The sequence below is a fragment of the Borostomias antarcticus genome, assembly GCF_949987555.1.
Source record: "Borostomias antarcticus genome assembly, contig: scaffold_49, whole genome shotgun sequence".
NCBI lineage: Eukaryota > Metazoa > Chordata > Actinopteri > Stomiiformes > Stomiidae > Borostomias > Borostomias antarcticus.
The window spans coordinates 158,776-184,000 of NW_028175773.1; the positions used below are offsets into that span (position 1 = coordinate 158,776).

Below are 25,225 nucleotides of genomic sequence, written 5' to 3' on the forward strand. Positions count from 1 at the left end.
TAGACAGGTTTATCTATGGGCCCGCTAGCCTATAGACAGGTTTATCTATGGGCCCGCTAGCCTATAGGCAGGTTTATCTATGGTGGCCCACTAGCCTATAGGCAGGTTTATCTATGGGCCCGCTAGCCTATAGGCAGGTTTATCTATGGTGGCCCACTAGCCTATAGGCAGGTTTATCTATGGTGGCCCGCTAGCCTATAGGCAGGTTTATCTATGGGCCCGCTAGCCTATAGACAGGTTTATCTATGGGCCCGCTAGCCTATAGGCAGGTTTATCTATGGGCCCGCTAGCCTATAGGCAGGTTTATCTATGGTGGCCTGCTAGCCTATAGGCAGGTTTATCTATGGTGGCCCGCTAGCCTATAGGCAGGTTTATTTATGGGCCCGCTAGCCTATAGGCAGGTTTATCTATGGTGGCCCGCTAGCCTATAGACAGGTTTATCTATGGGCCCGCTAGCCTATAGACAGGTTTATCTACGGTGGCCCGCTAGCCTATAGGCAGGTTTATCTATGGGCCCGCTAGCCTATAGGCAGGTTTATCTATGGTGGCCTGCTAGCCTATAGGCAGGTTTATCTATGGTGGCCTGCTAGCCTATAGGCAGGTTTATCTATGGTGGCCCACTAGCCTATAGGCAGGTTTATCTATGGTGGCCCGCTAGCCTATAGGCAGGTTTATCTATGGTGGCCTGCTAGCCTATAGGCAGGTTTATCTATGGTGGCCTGCTAGCCTATAGGCAGGTTTATCTATGGTGGCCCGCTAGCCTATAGGCAGGTTTATCTTACGGCTGTTTTTTCATCGCATAGGCCTACTAGTCAATAGCCTACACACAAAATTAATTGGCCTATTCGTTTTTTTTTTATTCAAAAGGAATCATAATATATGGAAATGTAATTTTAGCCTATTGTAGGCCTAATACAATTATGGGGAATTATTTCTCCGGACATTATGACCGGAGAGATTTTAATATATCGGACTTCAACGGATTTTTCCGGAAAAAAACGGTAATTACCGGCTAACGGAAACCCAGGTGTCAGATCAGGATTTGATTGACATTTTGATCCGCCAATGAGAAACAATCTCATCAAAACTAGCAACGCACTATGCACAGCAACTAAAAGTCCAGCCGTATATGTTTGAGCCGTCAGATACTCAAGGATACAGAAATACAGTAGAAGCCCTGCCATCTCCAAATAATTCATTTTAATCGATCACTGAATGGTGAGTTCCAAAATGCTTTTCTATCCATTAGTATAATTAGTTAGCCACAGCTAGTCCTAACCATACTAGCTAGCGCCAACATTATTAGGCTGCTAAGCAGCTACAAAGCACTGAGTTGGCCAGCTAACAATGTTAGATTTCTTTAGAAAAAGGTGAGGTTAACAATAAACATGGAACATTTACTTAAACTTTATCATTAGCAAGTAACTTACATGATCGATCTCTAGGCTCTGGGCATCGGGGAGAGGCTGAAGTGAAGGGAGAGAGAGTACTGCTCCAGCTACAAGACATAGCCGTTGTGCAAAACACATGGCTTTCTGGCAGAATGTAATGAATGAGCGCAGCATATGAAGGTATGTTTCATATGAAGGTATGTTTCATATGAAGGTATGTTTCATATGAAGGTATGTTTCATATGAAGGTATGTTTCATATGAAGGTATGTTTCATATGAAGGTATGTTTCATATGAAGGTATGTTTCCAGACTGCTCCACCACGGCTCACCAAAAACACGGACCACTGTTTCTCTAAATCCAACACAGTTGGAAAACTAAAGAGTGACTTGTCATCTCACCGATGAGCACCCAGGGACAGCACAAACAATCATGATGGTGCACAGGGTGGGGAGATAGAGGATAGATAAAAATAGATACCTTAGATGGATAGATAAAAATAGACAAAGATACTAGGCTGGATCAAATAACCCAATGGGACCGAAGGTCGTTCGTATCTCTGGTATCTCTGAAATGTCCGAATGACTGAAACATGTTAAAATGCACCAAATTCAATAAGTGGTACTTGTTACATAAAAACTCATAATAGACCGATAAATACCCTTAATTACTTGTGAAAATGCATCAAAATTGCAATCAAATAGCCAACTAAACTCATATAGCCTAGCCTATAATAGACCTACAGTAGCCTATAATAAAATAAACTAATTTCCACTTGAGTGCATGCTTTGATCAAATAGCCTACTTTATTCTCAAATGAGGCCCACGCTGCATCGATAGGCTACTGTATTCGCAGAACAAAATGGTATAGCCTAAAAAACAACAACATTATAACAATTAGAGCAAATGATAATCAATCAATAAATAAATGAATTGACAGACAAGTTGTCGTGTGGCTATTGCAGCCTAAACAACCGATGTAGGCTAACGTGGCCTAGGCTGTAGGCTATTATTTAACAAATCCAGTAGGCCTAGTAGGCTAATCTACAAGCTCACAACACGTCTGTGTTCCTGAAGTCCATTAACTGGGAAGATGACTCGATGCTCCTCTGCTTCAGGTTGCTGACGCGCTTTCTGGCTGCCAAGGAATGCAGCTCTCGCGCAGCAGACTCGTTTGCGTTTTGTGCTCGACATTAAAGTAACAAAGAAATGAAACGTGACAGTAGGCTACAGCCTACAGGCAACATGTAGGTCTACATACAGTTCTGTTTTTATTCACAGTAGGATACAGTACATGTTTATTATGACAGATTTAAATGCAAGTAGGCCTACAGTACTGTAATGAAAATCCCACCAGTAACCAGATAGCAGGCTCAAAAAAAAAAAGAAGAAGTTTTTTAAGCCTGTCCGGTAGACCGGGAGGTTCGGATCTCTGAAGTTCGGATGAGTGGGGTCCTACTGTATATATAAATGTTTACTCCCTGTCTAAAGCAGCGCTTATCTTGTTAGCTGACACTATGTGGACTTCACCGTGTCAGCATCTGGGAGAGCTGTGTGGTAGTTTCTCAGTGCTCTCGTGTTCTCCCGTGCTCTGGGAGAGCTGTGTGGTAGTTTCTCAGTGCTCTCGTGTTCTCCCGTGCTCTGGGAGAGCTGTGTGGTAGTTTCTCAGTGCTCTCGTGTTCTCCCGTGCTCTGGGAGAGCTGTGTGGTAGTTTCTCAGTGCTCTCGTGTTCTCCCGTGCTCTGGGAGAGCTGTGTGGTAGTTTCTCAGTGCTCTCGTGTTCTCCCGTGCTCTGGGAGAGCTGTGTGGTAGTTTCTCAGTGCTCTCGTGTTCTCCCGTGCTCAGGGAGAGCTGTGTGGTAGTTTCTCAGTGCTCTCGTGTTCTCCCGTGCTCTGGGAGAGCTGTGTGGTAGTTTCTCAGTGCTCTCGTGTTCTCCCGTGCTCTGGGAGAGCTGTGTGGTAGTTTCTCAGTGCTCTCGTGTTCTCCCGTGCTCTGGGAGAGCTGTGTGGTAGTTTCTCAGTGCTCTCGTGTTCTCCCGTGCTCTGGGAGAGCTGTGTGGTAGTTTCTCAGTGCTCTCGTGTTCTCCCGTGCTCTGGGAGAGCTGTGTGGTAGTTTCTCAGTGCTCTCGTGTTCTCCCGTGCTCTGGGAGAGCTGTGTGGTAGTTTCTCAGTGCTCTCGTGTTCTCCCGTGCTCTGGGAGAGCTGTGTGGTAGTTTCTCAGTGCTCTCGTGTTCTCCCGTGCTCTGGGAGAGCTGTGTGGTAGTTTCTCAGTGCTCTCGTGTTCTCCCGTGCTCTGGGAGAGCTGTGTGGTAGTTTCTCAGTGCTCTCGTGTTCTCCCGTGCTCTGGGAGAGCTGTGTGATAGTTTCTCAGTGCTCTTATGTTCCCCCGTGCTCTGCTGCTCTGTTGTTGTGTGTGATCACGCGTGCACCTCGCTCTGCACGAATGCTCTTTACTGAGCTCTGTGTGTCTCCCCTATATGTTATGTGTAATGAGTTTTAGTCAGTGAGGCATTCTTACTCCCATCTATTCTCTGATCTTCTAAAATAGATTTCCGGTCTTTAACTGGTCAGAACCAGCTGGAGCTGACCCCCCTATAACTTTTAAAAACTGCTAACTCAGCGCTTGGCATGTTTCCACCTCCTCACATTGCACCATACATACATCCAGTGAGGAGTAACACGTTAGAAAGTACCCGTGCGCAATGCATCAACAATCCCACGCTACACGGCTGGCAGCTCTGTCTATGGCTCTGACAACGGGAGCTCTCTGCCATGGAAACACCAACACTATTTCTCCCTCCTCAAGATCAAGGACTAAATACTGGTCAAGTGTAATCTATGTATAGAGGCCCATAAGGTGTGAACCTGAATCAGTTATTCTGAAAGCACAAATGCCATGGAAACAGGTATTTTTCCTACCCTCATTCCTCGTTATTATTCAGGAAAAGGTGCAAATGCAGTCACCTCTGTCGTGGTGCAGCAAACTAGCCCAAACTAGCCTACTCCTGATTTCTCTAAATCGTATGCTACCAACGGACACATCACCTAGAAGCTGCGTCAGTTATCGATTCATATCATTGTGGATGGCCACAAGTTAAAAATGCCCTTTTTTGCAACATAGGACTTTAATTTCACTATTCATTTCATGTAGGCTCCTACACATGATTGAAAAGTGATCAGTAGTGACTATATTCTGTATTGGTCCATGTAGCCTACAGCATGCAGCGGGCTGAGAGCTGACTGTTCTGTCATCCTCTAGGCCTGTACATCAACATTGAGATTAAAACCTGTATTTTTAGCTGTTGGTGTTCATTTCCCCCATATCAAAATATAACATGCTGTATACTGTAGGCTATCAAATTAAACGTTTGAGAAGCTTCTCCTCTTGAGGTTGGCTTATTGGTTTGAAGGCTAGGAATGTTGTAGGTCACTGGACTACAGTACATACAGTAGAGTTGACAAAATAGGGACTATCATCTCAAAGCTTACATACAGACATATACAGACTGTAGGTGGTGGGTGGGTCCTTTATTGAAGGAACAAAGACACAATCAACATGAAATACAAATGTAAATTGGGTACAAAATATACACAAAATTCCAATACACAAGAGTGCAAATAAACAATGTGTAAAACATGCCTAGGTTTACATGATGAAGTATCAAGTAGTAATTATACAACAGAGAGTTTGGATACTTGATTCTGATTGGCTAGCAGCCGTGGTAAAATACTCTGTAACCCACGGCTGCGACCGCATAACAATTAGTTAATCTCATTGACGAGGCCATTGATAAAATCAAGCGGTATGCTATGCTTTGCGTAGCAACCACTCGCAGCAACCTCGCCTTTTTGTATCCTATTACAATAACGCACTCATTAGTTCGACTCCAACACTTCCACACCCCTACCAGCAAAAACGAGTGCTCTGGAGAACTGTTTTAATAACTGCACCATGGCTGGAAATATTCAAATAAACGTGAACCACCCGAATTATGCCTTATGGCTTATGTGAACAAGGCCAACCCAAATAGGCGAGATAGCCTATGTTGCCTGGCAACCATTTAATTCAGAACTATAGCCTATCGCCGAAGATTTTGTAATCCTAAAATGATAAGAATGATCAGTAAATAAATGATTGAATGTTACTACTGAGTGTTTTTTGTGAATATATATATGTAGTAACCGTTGAAGAAAAGCAATTGACCACGAGAGGCAGTGTGTTACAGGGGATTTTACCACAGCTATACTTCTAACAACGCCCCGTAGCTGTGGTAAAATCCCCTGTAACCCACTGCCTCTCGTGGTCAATTGCTTAAGTAGGCTATAGCATGTTGGTAAATGTCCATGTCCTGTCCAAAGAGCCTTAGCACCCTCCAAGCTGACTCAGGTCCATAGTGTCCAGCCAATCAGGACGCTGATTGGATGCTGAGTATTCATTAGAGCATGGGTTCCCAAACTCCCATCAATGTGGGCCTCCCCTCTGAAAACAGTGACACACCCACGCCCCCTCAACCCCCCAAATGTGTCCATTTTGCAAGGCAGCGTCAGCTAGCCCATAACGTTACACAGCTAAGTTAGCTCGGTGGCACCTGCTGCTAGTAAACGTTATGACGTTTTCGCACAATACATTCATGCCTGCGGGGGGAGGCTCTCTCTGCACTATCCACAAATTTAGTATTATATTATAGTATCTCTCCCATTATTTATTTCAATCTTCTGACCTTTAAAATCACGTTTCATTCATAAAAACCATAGACATTTCAAAAATAAATAACATATTTTTACTTCTTTTTTTTCTAACCATCCCTCCGCGCCTCCCCTGACTTTCTTTGGGGCCCCCTGGGGGAGGCCCGCCTCACAGTTTGGGAACGCCTGCATTAGAGGAATGAAAAACCTGCTCATGACTAAAACATATTAGATGCAGCAGCACTCTCTCTCCTAGCTCCAGAATGAGTCAGTCTGTTTATAATTCAGTCTGAGAGAGCAAGACAATATAGCTGACATTCCTCCTTTTCACCACTAGTGTAGCAGTGTTTGTTTGTAGAATAAATGTAATCTTTGTCACAGTTAAATTATACAGAAAGCAAAGCTACTATCACAGAAGACTGAAGTGAAGAGTGAAGTTACCCGTTTCTGTACTTTATTAGACTGAAAATGTGTTTTGCCAATGAAAACACGCTTTCTCAAAGCACTGATTACTGGTGAAAATGTTTAATTTAAAAAGCTAATACTTGTCCTTGTCTCCTCAGCCTGAGTGGATGCAGATTAACAGGGACATGCTGTTCTCTGCTGGCCTCATCGCTCAGCTCAAACTCCTCCCACCTGAGAGAGTTGGACCTGAGTAACAATGACCTGCAGGATTCAGGAGTGAAGCTGCTCTCTGCTGGACTGGGGAGTCCACACTGCAAACTGGAGAAACTGAGGTCTGTATCCCTGAGCATATTCACATGTTAAATGATGGGATTTAAATGTCTAAGTAATTGTACATCTCTGTCCTTGAAGAGGGATGTTTTGAGCATCAACATTCAAGTTGAGAAATTATCTTTGGACTACAGTACATACAGTAGAGTTGACAAAATAGGGACTATCATCTCAAAGCTTACATACAGACATATACAGACTGTAGGTGGTGGGTGGGTCCTTTATTGAAGGAACAAAGACACAATCAAGACTAAATACAAATGTGGATTAGGTACAAAACAGGGGCGCTGCTAGGATCCCAAATCATTAGGGGTTGAGGGAAAAGCATCAGGGGCTGAAGTTTAGAGGCAGTGACACCAGTTCATTTAAATTTTTGGGGGGCCGCATATATTTAGGGGGCCCATTTGGGTTCGCCTCTATGCACCAAAGACAAGCACATACACACACTCATACAGATTGCACAGTAATCCACAAACTGCTCAAAATACTGTTAAGTGGCATCAAAATGTACTCTTTAGTGTGAACTAAATCAACAACATCAGCACGGTTCAAACAGAGGACATAACTTCTCTCTAGTATGCTTTGACTAATCTGAAGCTATCACTGACTTGGGACACCCAGGTGTTGGACCTCTCAGAACACCACAGAAGACAGGCTCACATCCTCCACCTCCACAATGTCAACCTGCTGAAGTAGCAGTGGTTGTAACTGAACGTATCGTCTCCTGTGTGTCACATGAGATGGTCACCTGAAACACAGATCATGATGAGAATGAATACATTCTGATGAACATAACCCATACAGCAGCATAGGAGCTCACATTCAATATAACAACATGAACATAACCCATACAGCAGCATAGAAGCTCACATTCAATATAACAACATGAACACAACTCATACAGCAGCATAGAAGCTCACATTCAATATAACAACATGAACATAACCCATACAGCAGCATAGAAGCTCACATTCAATATAACAACATGAACATAACCCATACAGCAGCATAGAAGCTCACATTCACTATAACAACATGAACATAACCCATACAGCAGCATAGAAGCTCACATTCAATATAACAACATGAACATAACCCACACAGCAGCATAGAAGCTCACATTCAATATAACAACATGAACATAACCCATACAGCAGCATAGAAGCTCACATTCAATATAACAACATGAACATAACCCATACAGCAGGGATCTTGCTGGTGTTTATCTAATAAGCATGTCAGACATATGTTTTGGAGCACGGTTGTGGAGTGATTTATAAACCAGTAGAAGAATGTTGAAGTCTATTCTGAAGCTGACAGGTAGCCAATGCAGAGCCTTCAGGACGGGTGTAATGTGAGCCCTCCGTCTGGATTTTGTAAGGACTCGTGCCGCGGCGTTTTGTATGATTTGCAGACGATTGATGGTTTTCTTTGGTAGGCCACAAAAGAGGGCATTGCAATAGTCCAGTCTGCTGGTTATAAATGCATGCATAAGTCTTTGTGTCGGCCTTTGAAAGGAAGGATTGCACTTTTGCCATGTTTCTTAAATGATAGAAAGATACGCTAGTTATGTTATTGACATGAGATTCAAAGTTCAGATCAGAGTCGACTATGACACCTAGATTTCTAACCTGGTGTTTGGTGTTTAGTGCCAGTATATTTAAATGTGTGTGTGTGTGTCAACTCAGACAGGTGAGGGGGAGGGCTCTGTATGACCCTGGTGACCTCAGACAGGTGAGGGGGAGGGCTCTGTATGACCCTGGTGACCTCAGACAGGTGAGGGGGAGGGCTCTGTATGACCCTGGTGACCTCAGACAGGTGAGGGGGAGGGCTCTGTATGACCCTGGTGACCTCAGACAGGTGAGGGGGAGGGCTCTGTATGACCCTGGTGACCTCAGACAGGTGAGGGGGAGGGCTCTGTATGACCCTGGTGACCTCAGACAGGTGAGGGGGAGGGCTCTGTATGACCCTGGTGACCTCAGACAGGTGAGGGGGAGGGCTCTGTATGACCCTGGTGACCTCAGACAGGTGAGGGGGAGGGCTCTGTATGACCCTGGTGACCTCAGACAGGTGAGGGGGAGGAGCCTGGTGACCTCAGACAGGTGAGGGGGAGGGCTCTGTATGAGGCATGTGTGAAGGCGAGGAACGTCGGGGTCTTGCAGGGGGTTGGGTTCCACCAGTGGCAGGGGGTTCTAGGTGGGGGGAGCAGTGTGAGGTTCAGGTGGCGGGTGCTGTATAAGCCCCCCATCCCTAAAAGGACAGGGGACTTGCAGTGGAGAGTGCTGCACAGGGCCCTGATGACCGAGCGCTTTCTGGCCGGGCTTGACCCCGGGGTGGGGGAGGGGGGCCCATACTGTGGTGAGGTGGAGACGGTGGTTCATGTGTTTTCTGTTTGTGCACGTCTTGTTCCTCTGTTTGTGCTGTTACAGCCCTCATGTGTGAGGTTGGGGTTTGTGTTTTCTAAGGAACTGTTTGTTTTGGGCCCACAGTACACGTGCAGGAGGAGGGCAAAGTGTGTTTTGCTCAATGTTGTGTTTGGGTGAGCTAAGTTGTCCATTTGGATGACAGGGAGGAATAAGGTGAGAGGGGCGGGGCCACGGACCCAGTCCAGGTGGTTAGGGGGAGGGTCTCTGCTTCTTAGGGTAGAATACACCTATTTTGTGATCAATAACAATGTGGCTGAGTTTGAGAGGGTGTGGGGTCTGGGGGTGGCAATTTGTACGGTGGGGGCAGATGGGCTTGATGTTGGATGTGAGCTGATGCCGTTCTGTGCTACTGGGTGTGGGGGGGGGGGGATGTTTAGTGTTTTGTAAGGATGTCTCATTAAAGAGCATCAAAAGTCAAAGTCTATGTTCCTCCTCTCTCTCCTCTTCTCTCTGTTCCTCCTCTCTCTCTCCTCTCTCTCTCTCCTCTTCTATCTGTTCCTCCTCTTCTCTCTCTCCTCTCTGTTCCTCCTCTTCTCTCTCTCCTCTTCTCTCTCTCCTCTTCTCTCTGTCCCTCCTCTCTCTCTCCTCTCCTCTCCTCTCTGTTCCTCTTCTCTCTCTCCTCTTCTCTCTCTCCTCTTCTCTCTGTCCCTCCTCTCTCTCTCCTCTTCTCTCTGTCCCTCCTCTCTCTCTCTCTCCTCTTCTCTCTCTCCTCTTCTCTCTGTCCCTCCTCTCTCTCTCCTCTTCTCTCTCTCCTCTTCTCTCTATTCCTCCTCTCTCTCTCCTCTTCTCTGCTCCTCCTCTCTCTCTCTCTCTTCTCTCTGCTCCTCCTCTCTCTGTCTCTCCTCTCTCTCCTAGCTCCAGAATGAGTCAGTCTGTTTATAATTCAGTCTGAGAGAGGAAGACAATATAGCTGACATTCCTCCTTTTCACCACTAGTGTAGCAGTGTTTGTTTGTAGAATAAATGTCATCTTTGTCACAGTTAGCAGTTAATTATACAGAAAGCAAAGCTACTATCACAGAAGACTCAGGAGTGAAGTTACCCTTTTCTAGACTTTATTAGTCTGACAATGTGTTTATCCAATGCAAACACACTTTGTTAATGTACTGATTGCTGATGAAAATGTTTGCTAATAACCTTACTGTTCTGGGTTCAACATCTGTCCGTTGTGGTCATATAAAGGAATCGAGCAGAATACTGATGTATATCCTATGTATACAGATCTTAACAGACAGTTGGATTACCTGAAGCCATGAATCACGTGGGTTTATTAATCAATAAGCATATAGTGTTACAAAACAATAGCCCAGATACAATAACTAGGCTGAGTACAATTATTACATTGTTATGCCAATTGTTACAATATCGAGTTGTTGTCGAAGGAGAAGTGGAAGTAGAAGCCAGGAAATTAGAGAAGAATGTAGCGTGAAGAATGCAGTATTATGGTACAGCTGTTGAGCGGCTTAAGGGGCTAGCAAGCTAGCATGTTAACAGGTTACAAGGCTAGGAGGCTAAGAAGCTAAGCTAAGCTGCCCTCGGCTAAGCAGCCCGGTGGTTCTTAAATACACTCTACCAGGGGGGCGTCATGTGACATCTCAGATTATGGTGATAGGCTGCAATGGTACAGTGATCTAGTCATTTGTCGATCAGCCAGGTCAAGATTAGCCCGTTGCTAGGGGACCGGACATTCTAGATGTCTCCGATGTCTGATTACCCAGTTCTAGCAGCTGCTGTTTACTCTTACAGAAGAACTGGTCAGCAGAGGACCTTCCTTGACCTTCTCTGCCCTCAGACTGTGTATGGCCTAGGCAAAAGGTTATCAGAGTTTACTGTGGCCTAAACTGAGTATATGGAAAACAACAAAAAGGTGAAGTTTCTGCCTACTTCAATACCACTGCAATAACTGATTATTAGTCAGATCACTTAAATCATTACAGCTCATTTCATATACAAAGACAACACAATATGCTTTACAGACAGGGGGAGAGGATGTAGCCTACATGTAGCCTACTGATCCTACCCCTAATTATGTGGCAGACTGCATGGGGAGCGCAGCGACTCAACATAATCGATGAGTTTGGAGAGAGAGAGGGTCGTGCACCAAGACTCCGTGAGCACACAGCGGACGAGGGGGGGGTAGCCGGAGACTAACAGGTCATGCTGTCAATAGATCTAGTTTTGAATGATATTGTAATGCCCTCTGGTTATAGTAGAATATCTCTACTGGAGCTGTTTAATCCAGGAATGTGATGAATTTGATCATGTCAGAGTTGCTCAGAGCTTAGCTGGACTGGCTCAGAAGAAATGCATTTATCCTACAGCTTGACCGTAGCTAGCGAGCTAGACAGCCACAGGAGGAACTGGACTGCCCTTCCCCCTTCCCAATGCTGTTTATATTCAAATACACTTGATGAGCTGGGGGGAGGATTCAACCAACGCCAACAGTCATCAACAAATACATTTCCATCCCTGTTTGTCTTCCATGTCTGGTGCGCATTCTCTGCTTTTAAAGTAATATTGCATCCAAGTTCTAATTGTAATCTCTATCTGCGCTGCTGGGATAACTATATTATAGCCTATTATTACTAGGCTACTGTTCACCTTATTATTTATTTATCTAGGTACAGGTAAGAGACGAATGGTTGTAAACCATGAATTTAGTATATTGGAATTAATTTAAACAAGTGCATTTGTATTCCATTTTCAAGTATTGCTTATTTCCCGTTCCTATAGGAACAAAGTAGCCTACATTTAGTTGAATTGTTATAGCACCCATGCCTGCATGGCAATAAAATAACATACTGTAATACCTTCTTTTCGTAGGGTAGCCTACTTCTTAAACGTTAGTCTAAGCTTGTTTAATACGTTATTTGACTGTCTACTATGGTCAGCCATCCAGTAAATGTTGGTCAAGCTGTACGCTTAATGCATTTCTTCTGAGCCAGTCCCACTAAGAGCAGCTCTGATCAAATTCATAGCATAGACTACTGCATTATAGTGCTACAGTATTTATTCATTGTATATTTAATGTCTTTGTATGCTTGCCAACATTGAAATGAGGTCCCTGGATGATAATAGGCCATTGTTAATCCAAGTGTTCATAATCACAATGATAGTGAGTATACTCGTCATAAAGGCTAATAGCGATTGAGTCCAGTCAAATTGACATTTAAGTGCTCGGTGGTTGTCTTTTAGGCCTAGCCTATTGATTAACAGATACATTCACACTAGCTCATTTGTGTCAAAATACAGTATCCCACATCAGCATGGTGGCTTGTAGAGTCTCTTGCCTTTAGCATACAGGCTTACCTCAGATCATTCACTTCATCATTCATTGTAAACTAGGAGTGAAATCTCAGTGTGTGGTTATATGTTAGTTGTTGATACTTTCTTGATGAATTAAGGTTTATATATATAAAGGTGGTTCCTTCCTCCCTGTTTGGGGGATAAACTCGATTCAAATGCAGACTGCCCATTGGAGTTGATTAGGCCCCATCAACAGTACTGTTTGTTCTTTCATCAGGTTGTTTTAACAGGTCTTGAGGGAGATTTGAATAGTGGGTCCAAACTAGCGTGGGGGCATGGAGACGGGAACAGGACCATTAGGCTACGCTATTGACAACAATGATGGGCTAATAGAAGTGTTAGGCTGTTGATTTAAACAGTCATGTCAGTGCTCACTGCTATGAGATTAATGTAGAATTAATAGCCTATAGAATAACCCCATTCAAAAAAGAAGTTTTGTTCCAATAACCACTGGCCTAGTGAATCTGTTGGCTCGCTCTTTTTTTGCTCCCCACTTGACATCGCTCGTCTTTCAGTAAACGGATAAATTCACATTTTTGTCAAAATCCCGTATCTCACATCAGCATGGTGGCTTGTAGAGTCTCTTTCCTATGGACACACTAGGCCTCCCTCAGCTCATTCATTCAATTCATCATTCAACCAATCACTCTCTCTTCTGCATTCCACATTATAATCACAAGTTCACATCACTATAGGATGCTTTCTCAGTTGTTATACATGTACATACATTGTGCATCTCAAATGTAATGTAATTATAGTTTATATATAGGCTAGTTATAGTTTCGCTGAATAGGCTACATTCCAGCCTAAAGTTACCAGTCTCTCAACAGTATTGTCACACGCTCTGCTGCCACTAGTTGCTTCTTGATCAACGATGCCTCCTGGTGGTTAGTGTGCAATACTGCATGAAAACACGTTGGTGGATCCCGCCACTGTGCTGACACCACGGTGCCGCTGCGTTTTGTGAGTTCCAACATCAGAGGCTCAGGCACTGCCCATGTCCTGTCCAAAGAGCCTTAGCACCCTCCAAGCTGACTCAGGTCCATAGTGTCCAGCCAATCAGGAAAGGCCTTACATACATTTCTATGGATGCTGAGTATTCATTAGAAGAATGAAAAACCTGCTCATGACTAAAACATATTAGATGCAGCAGCACTCTCTCTCCTAGCTCCAGAATGAGTCAGTCTGTTTATAATTCAGTCTGAGAGAGCAAGACAATATAGCTGACATTCCTCCTTTTCACCACTAGTGTAGCAGTGTTTGTTTGTAGAATAAATGTCATCTTTGTCACAGTTAAATTATACAGAAAGCAAAGCTACTATCACAGAAGACTGAAGTGAAGAGTGAAGTTACCCGTTTCTGTACTTTATTAGACTGAAAATGTGTTTTGCCAATGAAAACACGCTTTCTCAAAGCACTGATTACTGGTGAAAATGTTTGCTAATACTTGTCCTTGTCTCCTCAGCCTGAGTGGATGCAGATTAACAGGGACATGCTGTTCTCTGCTGGCCTCATCGCTCAGCTCAAACTCCTCCCACCTGAGAGAGTTGGACCTGAGTAACAATGACCTGCAGGATTCAGGAGTGAAGCTGCTCTCTGCTGGACTGGGGAGTCCACACTGCAAACTGGAGAAACTGAGGTCTGTATCCCTGAGCATATTCACATGTTAAATGATGGGATTTAAATGTCTAAGTAATTGTACATCTCTGTCCTTGAAGAGGGATGTTTTGAGCATCAACATTCAAGTTGAGAAATTATCTTTGGACTACAGTACATACAGTAGAGTTGACAAAATAGTGACTATCATCTCAAAGCTTACATACAGACATATAGAGACTGTAGGTGGTGGGTGGGTCCTTTATTGAAGGAACAAAGACACAATCAAGACTAAATACAAATGTGGATTAGGTACAAAACAGGGGCGCTGCTAGGATCCCAAATCATTAGGGGTTGAGGGAAAAGCATCAGGGGCTGAAGTTACGAGGCAGTGACACCTGTTCATTTAGGTTTTTGGGGGGGCCGCATATATTTAGGGGGCCCATTTGGGTTCGCCTCTATGCACCAAAGACAAGCACATACACACACTCATACAGATTGCACAGTAATCCACAAACTGCTCAAAATACTGTTAAGTGGAATCAAAATGTACTCTTTAGTGTGAACTAAATCAACAACATCAGCACGGTTCAAACAGAGGACATAACTTCTCTCTAGTATGCTTTGACTAATCTGAAGCTATCACTGACTTGGGACACCCAGGTGTTGGACCTCTCAGAACACCACAGAAGACAGGCTCACATCCTCCACCTCCACAATGTCAACCTGCTGAAGTAGCAGTGGTTGTAACTGAACGTATCGTCTCCTGTGTGTCACATGAGATGGTCACCTGAAACACAGATCATGATGAGAATGAATACATTCTGATGAACATAACCCATACAGCAGCATAGAAGCTCACATTCAATATAACAACATGAACATAACCCATACAGCAGCATAGAAGCTCACATTCAATATAACAACATGAACATAACCCATACAGCAGCATAGAAGCTCACATTCAATATAACAACATGAACATAACCCATACAGCAGGGATCTTGCTGGTGTTTATCTAATAAGCATGTCAGACATATGTTTTGGAGCACGGTTGTGGAGTGATTTACAGTATAAACCAGTAGAAGAATCTTGAAGTCTATTCTGAAGCTGACGGGTAGCCAATGCAGAGCCTTCAGGACGGGTGTGATGTGAGCCCTCCGTCTGGATTTTGTAAGGACTCGTGCCGCGGCGTTTTGTATAATTTGCAGACGATTGATGGTTTTCTTTGGTAGGCCACAAAAGAGGGCATTGCAATAGTCCAGTCTGCTGGTTATAAATGCATGCATAAGTCTTTGTGTCGGCCTTTGAAAGGAAGGATTGCACTTTTGCCATGTTTCTTAAATGATAGAAAGATACGCTAGTTATGTTATTGACATGAGATTCAAAGTTCAGATCAGAGTCGACTATGACACCTAGATTTCTAACCTGGTGTTTTGTGTTTAGTGCCAGTATATTTAAATGTGTGTGTGTGTGTCAACTCAGACAGGTGAGGGGGAGGGCTCTGTATGACCCTGGTGACCTCAGACAGGTGAGGGGGAGGGCTCTGTATGACCCTGGTGACCTCAGACAGGTGAGGGGGAGGGCTCTGTATGACCCTGGTGACCTCAGACAGGTGAGGGGGAGGGCTCTGTATGACCCTGGTGACCTCAGACAGGTGAGGGGGAGGGCTCTGTATGACCCTGGTGACCTCAGACAGGTGAGGGGGAGGGCTCTGTATGACCCTGGTGACCTCAGACAGGTGAGGGGGAGGAGCCTGGTGACCTCAGACAGGTGAGGGGGAGGGCTCTGTATGAGGCATGTGTGAAGGCGAGGAACGTCGGGGTCTTGCAGGGGGTTGGGTTCCACCAGTGGCAGGGGGTTCTAGGTGGGGGGAGCAGTGTGAGGTTCAGGTGGCGGGTGCTGTATAAGCCCCCCATCCCTAAAAGGACAGGGGACTTGCAGTGGAGAGTGCTGCACAGGGCCCTGATGACCGAGCGCTTTCTGGCCGGGCTTGACCCCGGGGTGGGGGAGGGGGGCCCATACTGTGGTGAGGTGGAGACGGTGGTTCATGTGTTTTCTGTTTGTCTTGTTCCTCTGTTTGTGCTGTTACAGCCCTCATGTGTGAGGTTGGGGTTTGTGTTTTCTAAGGAACTGTTTGTTTTGGGCCCACAGTACACGTGCAGGAGGAGGGCAAAGTGTGTTTAGCTCAATGTTGTGTTTGGGTGAGCTCAGTTGTCCATTTGGATGACAGGGAGGAATAAGGTGAGAGGGGCGGGGCCACGGACCCAGTCCAGGTGGTTAGGGGGAGGGTCTCTGCTTCTTAGGGTAGAATACACCTATTTTGTGATCAATAACAATGAGGCTGAGTTTGAGAGGGTGTGGGGTCTGGGGGTGGCAATTTGTACGGTGGGGGCAGATGGGCTTGATGTTTGATTGTGAGCTGATGCCGTTCTGTGATACTGTGTGTGTGTGTGTGGGGGGGGGGGGGGGTTGTTGTTGTGAGTGTGTTGACTCGAACTTCATCTTCCTGCTTGATTTGAAGGGGGTGATTTGTGTATGTTAAGGAGGGTATTTGGTGTCTGTTTTCTCCCTATCGTTTTGATTTTGGGGGGACTAAAAAGGTTCGGGGCTAGAGGAAGAACATTTGGGGCGTCAGGTATGAGGCTCCCCCTGCAGAACACTTCTTTAGTCTCAGAGACATTCAGCTCCAAGGAGCTCTCCTCCATCCGGGAGGTCAGGGTGTTGACATACTCAGAGTATGTGGACAGTGACTGCTCCTTCCTTATCCAGACATGCACAATTGTCACTTTTTGGTGAAATTTGCTGTTTTGAATCCAAAATAGGTCACCTACGTGATTCGTGCAGATCAGATTTTGGGGAAGGGGTCAAGAGCCTGAAGCGACTTACATAGAAAGATAATAAATCTGTGAGTCTGTGAGTGTGGACATTGGGATTGAGCCAGTGGAGCGTTAGAATCTGATACTGTGGATGTATGTTTGGATCTGTATGCGCGGATATTGACAGTCAGTTAAAAAGCAGCAAGCGAAGCTGAGTTCAAACTCAGTTCACTACTCACAGTTCAGCGCAAGCCCAGTCTGGGACCTGCTGTTTGGAAAAAGCCAAGATGCCACAGTGCTGTGTGGAAGTGCGTGCCAGCCACAAACCTCCATAGAGAAGATCAACTGAAACCCCCAAAAGTAGCCTACCTGCAGTCGTAAAGCCCAGGAACATATCCCCCTCACATTTCAAAATATAGGCTTTATCCCCACACTTTTCTAATCTCTCAAATTACATTTATTTTTCCTGCCACTCTTGGGCGATCACTCAGCTGTTTGTCTGCTGTGTTTCTCTCACTGCAAGGTAACCGCAGCAGGGAAACGAGCAAAACCTGCTATGGATTTTCAGAGACTTGGCTGTTCTCACGCAATGAAAGCGGAATGGATTCAATTGGAGATGTGACTCGTCTCTGTATGTGAACTTTTTTATTCTTACCACTGCGTCAGGTAGGAGTAGGATATATGCTAGTAGCTAATTCAGCTCATCAAATAGTTGTGTAACTGGCGGGGCTGCTGCCCTTTTGCTCATTTCCTTTGTAAATGTGAGCAGTATCTTTGATAGCCTACGTTGCATTAAATGGGTTAATAATATTAAATTGACTGCACTCATATAGCACTTTATATCCAAAGCACTTTACAATGGCCTCATTAAACCATTCATACACACATCCACACACCAATGGCAGTAGCTGCCTTGCAAGATGCTAGCCTGCTCATTGGGAGCAATTTGGGGTTATTGCGCAAGGACACTTCGACATGTGGACAGGAGGAGCCGGGATTTGAACCGCCGACCCTACGGTCATTGGATGATCTGCTCTATCTCCTGAGCCACAGAACTAAATTTGTACTTTGAACTTTATCTTGCTCTTGTAATTCTGTTAGATTGTGACCAGCACCAGGGTCATTCTAAAAATCATCCAATAAATGATCATTTGGTAGCTTATAATAAATAAATCCCTGCATCCCCCCCAGCAGCTGTGTGTTCTTCTCTGCTCAGGCCTCCGTCTCTCTTTCTCACCCCTAACCAGTTGGCATGTCTGCTTATCTGGGCCACCAGTGTCATGTCATCTGCATACTTGATCAGTGTCGGCTCCTCTCTGTTACCATGATGCTGTACCCAGAAGAGGATGGGGAGATGCTCCATCTAGAATTATTACAGCTACGTACTGAGGCCTGTGATGAAGGAATTCTTCAATCCATTAGATCAGTGTTGTGTTGACCTGTAGTTCATGAAGGGGACTCAGCAGTGTGTGTGTGTACCGTATTAGAAGCAGATGAGGTCTGTGAACAGAATCCTGGTGTAGGGGGAGTCCAGGTACTCAGCCACTGTGTGTAGGAGAGAAGGACTGGCCTCTCTGACCCCTCGCCTTGCAGGCAAACTAACGTGGGTCTAAACCAGGACGGGCGCGTGCACTTCTGCCGCTCTAGGAGAAAAACAATGATGCCGCGCCTATCTACAACGTAGGCCTACAGTACCATACCAGCAGCAACAATAAACAAATGTTAATATGCCATACACATAAACTAACCAAATAGTCTAGTGTTATGTTATGTTATGTTATGTTATTTTTATTTATAATGCGCCCCCCAACCAACTGTTACATCAGCCCGGGGCGCAGCCCGGGTACAAAAAGAGACAAACAAAAACAAGGGACTGCAGAGACACAAAATGAAACTACATTTAAGACACAAGACAAGGACATAAATTATAGATCATCTGTAACAAAGAGGTGCGTTTTAAGCTGTGCTCTAAAAGAGTCCAGGGTGGTGGCGGACTTGATGTTCAGAGGAAGCTTGTTCCATAGCCCAGGTGCCATCACAGAGAATGCACGGTCTCCCTTTGTGACAAGTTTTGACCGTGGGACCTTCAGGGTCATCTGGTTGTCAGATCTGAGCCGGCGACCAGGCCTGAAGCTGGTAGGTTGGTCCAGGAGATCTTTGATGTAAGCTGGGGCGAGACCATTGAGGGCTTTGAAGACATACGTGAGGATCTTGAATTTCACTCTGCGCTTCACTGGGAGCCAGTGAAGGGAGGAGAGGACAGGAGAAATGTGTTCCCTCATCTTAGTGCCTGTCACCAGCCTGGCAGCGGCATTTTGGACTAGCTGCATGCTGTGGATGGTCTTGTCGGTGACCCTGGCATAGAGGGCATTACAATAGTCCAGTCTGGAGAAGATGAGCATTAGTACGACCCTCCGTAGGTCGCTGGAGGAGAGGAAGGACTTGATTTTGGATACTGTGCGCAGTTGGAAAAAACAGGATTGCACCACAGATTTCACTTGCTTGTCAAACTTGAGGTCTGTGTCAAATATGACCCCAAGTTTTCTGACGTGGGATCTTTTAAGTGTGGACAAACATCCTAGATTATTTCTGATCTGACTGATCGAGGTGGAGTTGCCGATCAGAAGGATTTCACTCTTGGTGTCATTGAGCTGCAGGAAGTTTTGTGACATCCACTCCTTTATGTCCCGCAAGCAGTCCTTCAGACAGTCCAGCCCAGAGGGATCGTCTGCCCTGAGTGGAAGATAGATTTGAGTATCGTCTGCGTAGCAATGGAAGGAAATCTTATGGCGATGAATGACTTGGCTGAGGGACAGCATGTGGATGGAGAAAAGGATGGGACCCAGTATTGAGCCCTGAGGGACCCCGCAGGTGAGGTTGACACGGCAGGATGAATGGTTGGCTATATTCACTGAAAAGGTCCTGTTGTTGAGGTAGGACTTGAACCAGGACAGGGCTGTGTTGGTGATGCCAACCCCCTGTTGGAGGCGGTCGAGGAGGATGGTGTGATCTATAGTATCAAATGCTGCACTGAGATCCAGGAGAACCAGTGCAGCACATTTCCCTGAGTCAACGATGAGGAGTAGGTCGTTTAACACCTTCAAGAGGGCAGACTCGGTGCTGTGGCCGGCCCTAAATCTGGACTGACATTTCTCCAGTATGTTGTTGTGTTGGAGATAAGGCTGCAGTTGACTGAGAACGGCCTTTTCCAACAGCTTTGACAGAAATGGTAATTTTGAGATGGGTCTGTAGTTGCTGGGGATAGTGGGATCTAGGCTGGCTTTCTTAAGAAGGGGCTGGACCACCGCTTCTTTTAGGCATGATGGAACGATACCTGTGGCCAGGGAGCAGTTGATGATGGACAGGATGTGAGGACCAACTGCCTCAAAAACCTCCTTAAGGAGGGGGGCAGGGACGGGGTCATGAGGGGACGTGGCTGGTCTCAAAGCGGCGGCCATCTTGGAGAGGGATGAGAGGGAGATGGAGCTGAACACGGAGAAGGTGGATGAGCATCTCAGAGTAACAGCTAGGTCCCGGGTGGAGGGTGGGATGTTTCTTCTGATGTTGTCGACCTTTTCTGAGAAAAAGGACAGAAACTCATCACACTTTGTAGGGGATGCATCCTGGATAGCAATAGTAGGAGGGCAAACAACAGAATTGATGGTTCTGAATAAAATTCTGGAGTTTGGAGCATTTGCAATTAGACTAGCAAAGTACTTGGCTCTCTCTGCTTTAACCACCCTGTGGTAGCTCTTCTTTCTGTCCCTCAGTATTTCGAGAGAGACCTGCAGGCCATCTTTCTTCCACCTCCGCTCAGCCTGTCTCCATGCTCTCCTCTCTGCTCTGGTGGTCTCATTTAGCCAAGCCACAGCCTTGGGTTTGGGCTCTTTCATCTTGAGAGGGGCAATAGAGTCCAGAACAGAACGGCAGGTGGAGTTGAACACGGACATTAGCTCCTCTGGGTCTGATGACAGCACCTCACCTGCCCTGGTGTTTTGGGCGGCAGCAAAAGCAGAGGAAAACTTAGCAGGTGTCTGGGCGCTGATAAACCGTGAGAGGCGTGCAGGACATTGGATGTTAGTGGAGGGCTGAGACAGAGAGGATTGAAACACCACAGCATAATGGTCACAGTCAGTATGGGCTGTCATGGTTTCCACATTGCTGACAGGGAGATTGACAGAGAGGACAAGATCTAAGGTGTGACCTTTTTTATGGGTTGGGACGGAAACATGTTGGGTGAGACCAAAAGAGTCTATCAGGTCCATAAATTCACCCTCAAAGCTCCTTGTGGGATTATCAACGTGGATGTTGAAGTCTCCCAAGATCAGCACTCTGTCATGGCTGGGAATGATTTCACTGAGGAGGTCTGAGAATTGAGTTGTAAAATTCTTACTCTCTTTGAAAGACTTGCTGTCCGTTGGGCGGTAGATGGTCAGAACCAGGAGGGGGTCAGACATGCCCACTTTTACCAGAAGAGCTTCAAAACTGGAGTATGTGAGGCAGTTCAACACAGAACAGCTGTATTTGTCCTTGTGCATGAAGGCCACGCCCCCTCCAGTCTTTCCGCGTCTTGGGTTGCTGTGGTAACTCCAGCCAGCTGGGCACAGTTCATTGAGAGAAGAATAATCCCCAGGGACTTGCCATGATTCCGTGATTGCGAAGAATTACAGTTGTTGTTTGGAAATTAACTCAGACAGAACGGATGTTTTCTCCTTAACCGATCTGGCATTGAGAAGCCCGACTTTCACCGTAACTTCACTCGCAGACGAGGTAGGTGTTCTTGCCGGCAGGCTGGGTTGGGGTCTGGATGGGACCGGGGGGACAGATGGACCTGGTCCAGGTCTAGGGGACAGATCAGATGGACCTGGTCCAGGTCTAGGGGACAGATGGATTGTCTTTGGAGAAAGTTTCACCGCTCTACCCGCACGATGTCCTCGGCGTCTACCTCACCTCTCCGGTGAATCCGTCGGTCAGTAAAGTTAACGTTACTCCAGGGCCCGAAAGGAATAACAAAGGTAGGCAATAGGTGGTTATTCGCCTGTGTTTGTTGATCCTCGCACCAAACGAGGTTTTCCTCCATTGAGGCACGGATGTCCAAAAGCGCTCTCCGATCATAACTGTAAATGATCAGGTTTGATTGCAAGATACTTTGACATAGTAAAACGAACAGATTAACATGAAACGCCAGGAATTGGAGTGCGTGGCTTGCTGCTGTCATCATCATCACCTTTGACCTTCTCCTATCTGGGCTGTGCAACGCTAGTCTCTCTAGTTGGTGTTAGTTGTGTTAGTTTAGTGTCCTCAGTGTCAACAATATATGCATGACACAGCATTATGCAGATCCATACCAATAACACCCAGGTCTGCAGAGTAAATATAACCTGGTTCCACATTCTCTACAGCAGAGATGACAGCTCACTTACTATTAATACCTTTGTATTACAATACAAATCTTACAATACAATTGTAGCTCCTTGTAATTGTGTAGCAACTCATAATGTAATAAAGGCTCATAATTTAATAACGGCTCATAATGTAATAACTTATTACATTATAAACTAACAAAAGTTCATAATGTAATACTCAGCTCATAATGTAATAAAACCATGCGCTCATAACGTTCTAACTGATTTGCGCATAATGTAATAAGAGCTCATAGTGTAATATTACTAAATACTAATGTAATTACATTATGAGCCTTACTGGGGCCGCTCATAACAGCTCATAATGTAATAATGGCTCATATAGTTAGAAAAGTGTTAATTATCATCATTTTTACCTCTGCCATTCCTGTGGGGGAGGAGGGTAATGCTTTCACTTGTCTGTCTGTCTGTCAAACAATACATACAAAACGTCAAACATCAAAAAATGATTGTCCTTGCATGCCTCGCAGCCAAACGGCTGATATTAATGAATTGGAAAGTGAGAAAACCAGGCTGTTTCTCTAGAAACAGGTGGCTAGAGGACTTCCTCCATCTTCTAAGTATGGAAAAGGCCACGTCCATCCTCAGGGACATAGACCAGGACACTAGCGAGCTCTGGGACACACTAAGGCTGTTCCTACATTCACAAGAACATAGGTATTTTTCCCTACATAAGCAGTATTCAACACTACACAATCCAATATCCTCCCTCTTATAAATAGGACTAATTCCCAGACTGATGATCTGTGTGGATAGGTAGAGCAATCAGGAAACAGTGCACTTTGCCCCCCCCCCTCCTCTAGATCATTGTGATTGTCGTTGTTTTCATCGCTGTCTTTTGTGTTGTTGTTGGTTTGGTGTCTGTTCTTGTTGTCTTATGCTTTGTGCATTGCAATGTAGCTGTCCTGTTTTTGTTTATTGCTTATTGTGTATTGTGAGCATGTGGTTGTCGTTGTTGTTTTGTGGGTTTGTTGCTTGTTTTGTGTCGCTGATCGTTGTGTGCTTTGTTTGAAAGATTGTTGTCACCTTGCGAGCTGTCTTTGTTGTCAAAACAATAAAAACTATAAATATAAAAAAAGAAAAAAAAAAAAGAAATGCTATATTAAATTGCTAGGTATGATGTTAAAGACATGTAATGCAACTAGGATATGAAATGTGATGTATGTGTAATGCTTTTGTACGCACCGAAACTGTCTTAACAATTGTAAAAATTGGAAATTGGATCCTTAAAGTCTTAAAAGGCATTGAATTCATTCATCTTAAAATGAGGCCTTTATTTAGAGTAGTCTACTTGTCCACCTCTCCCAAAGGTAGTTTGTGTTTGAACACATAGACAAGCTACAGGTCAGACAAGAAGCGCTCTGATCTAGACGGAGCACATTGGAATGCTCTGGGGCATGGAGGACCGTCTGAGGACAACCTAGAGCAGGCATGGAGGACCGTCTGAGGACAACCTAGAGCAGGCATGGAGGACCGTCTGAGGACAACCTAGAGCAGGCATGGAGGACCGTCTGAGGACAACCTAGAGCAGGCATGGAGGACCGTCTGAGCACAACCTAGAGCAGGCATGGAGGACCGTCTGAGCACAACCTAGAGCAGGCATGGAGGACCGTCTGAGGACAACCTAGAGCAGGCATGGAGGACCGTCTGAGGACAACCTAGAGCAGGCATGGAGGACCGTCTGAGGACAACCTAGAGCAGGCATGGAGGACCGTCTGAGGACAACCTAGAGCAGACATGGAGGACCGTCTGAGGACAACCTAGAGCAGGCATGGAGGACCGTCTGAGGACAACCTAGAGCAGGCATGGAGGACCGTCTGAGGACAACCTAGAGCAGGCATGGAGGACCGTCTGAGGACAACCTAGAGCAGGCATGGAGGACCGTCTGAGGACAACCTAGAGCAGGCATGGAGGACCGTCTGAGGACAACCTAGAGCAGGCATGGAGGACCGTCTGAGGACAACCTAGAGCAGGCATGGAGGACCGTCTGAGGACAACCTAGAGCAGGCATGGGCAACTTTGATTATAGAGAGACACACATGTTTTATCCTCACTACCCGAGGGCCAGGTTGTAATCATGCATTTCCACCAGTGGGATATTGTAACCCCATCACTCAATTAGCCAATTATAGTTACTACATTAATGAAAATAACTAAATATATGCCGGTAATCAAAGTTTATTGGATGGACTTTCAATTTTTCATATATAAATGGATTTAGTAGGACCTAGGCTAATGCTTCTATTCATTTAATGAACTCTGCACAAAACATTCCCACTCCTGAGTGGTATAGTCTACCATTATTTCAGTGCAACGGTGTCTCAAAAATTATGTACAAATGTTAACGCTGACACTAAGTGCACCAACTAATATGCATGTTCATAGTGCATTTTTACTCTGCCATCTCATACCATGACGTGTTTCCAATAAGCATGCATTCATCTCAAAAGCCATTAACCTTCACCCACAGGTGAATCAGTATAAAGTTCTGTGTTAATGAGATACTTGCAGCCTCTCCTGCTGACGTACAATGGACTCAATGTCAATGTTTGTGCATCAATCTGCATGAGCTGGAACAGAGTTTCATCTGTCAGCCTGTTTCTCTCTTTTGACTTGATGTGCTTCATTGTTGAGAAGCTGCTCTCGCAGATGTAAATGTTCTCAAACATGCTGGCCATTGAGAGTGAGAGTGAGTTTTTGGCCGCTCATGTTTGTTTTCGTCGCGTGTTGGTCATCCATGGTGTTGGTGGTGTCGTCACGGAGGCCGGCAGAGTGCAAACCAAGAGGAAACAGTACTGGGCTACAGCGCTCTAGCGCCCTCTATCGGTAGACAGTACGGTTGACTA

General features: G+C 45.4%; 1 protein-coding gene across 1 annotated transcript in view; it reads left to right on the forward strand.

Moving 5' to 3' along the window:
- Positions 1 to 25,225, forward strand: part of LOC311329221 (NLR family CARD domain-containing protein 3-like) — a gene marked incomplete at both ends in the record, with an annotated part of 56,592 nt that overhangs the window by 12,583 nt on the left and 18,784 nt on the right. Inside the window, 5 exons of the mRNA XM_084463093.1 lie at positions 6,639 to 6,812; positions 14,007 to 14,049; positions 15,971 to 16,141; positions 16,232 to 16,240; positions 16,371 to 16,381. Coding sequence (XP_084319219.1) covers positions 6,639 to 6,812; positions 14,007 to 14,049; positions 15,971 to 16,141; positions 16,232 to 16,240; positions 16,371 to 16,381 — 408 coding nt within the window. The remainder of the gene's footprint in view (positions 1 to 6,638; positions 6,813 to 14,006; positions 14,050 to 15,970; positions 16,142 to 16,231; positions 16,241 to 16,370; positions 16,382 to 25,225) is intronic.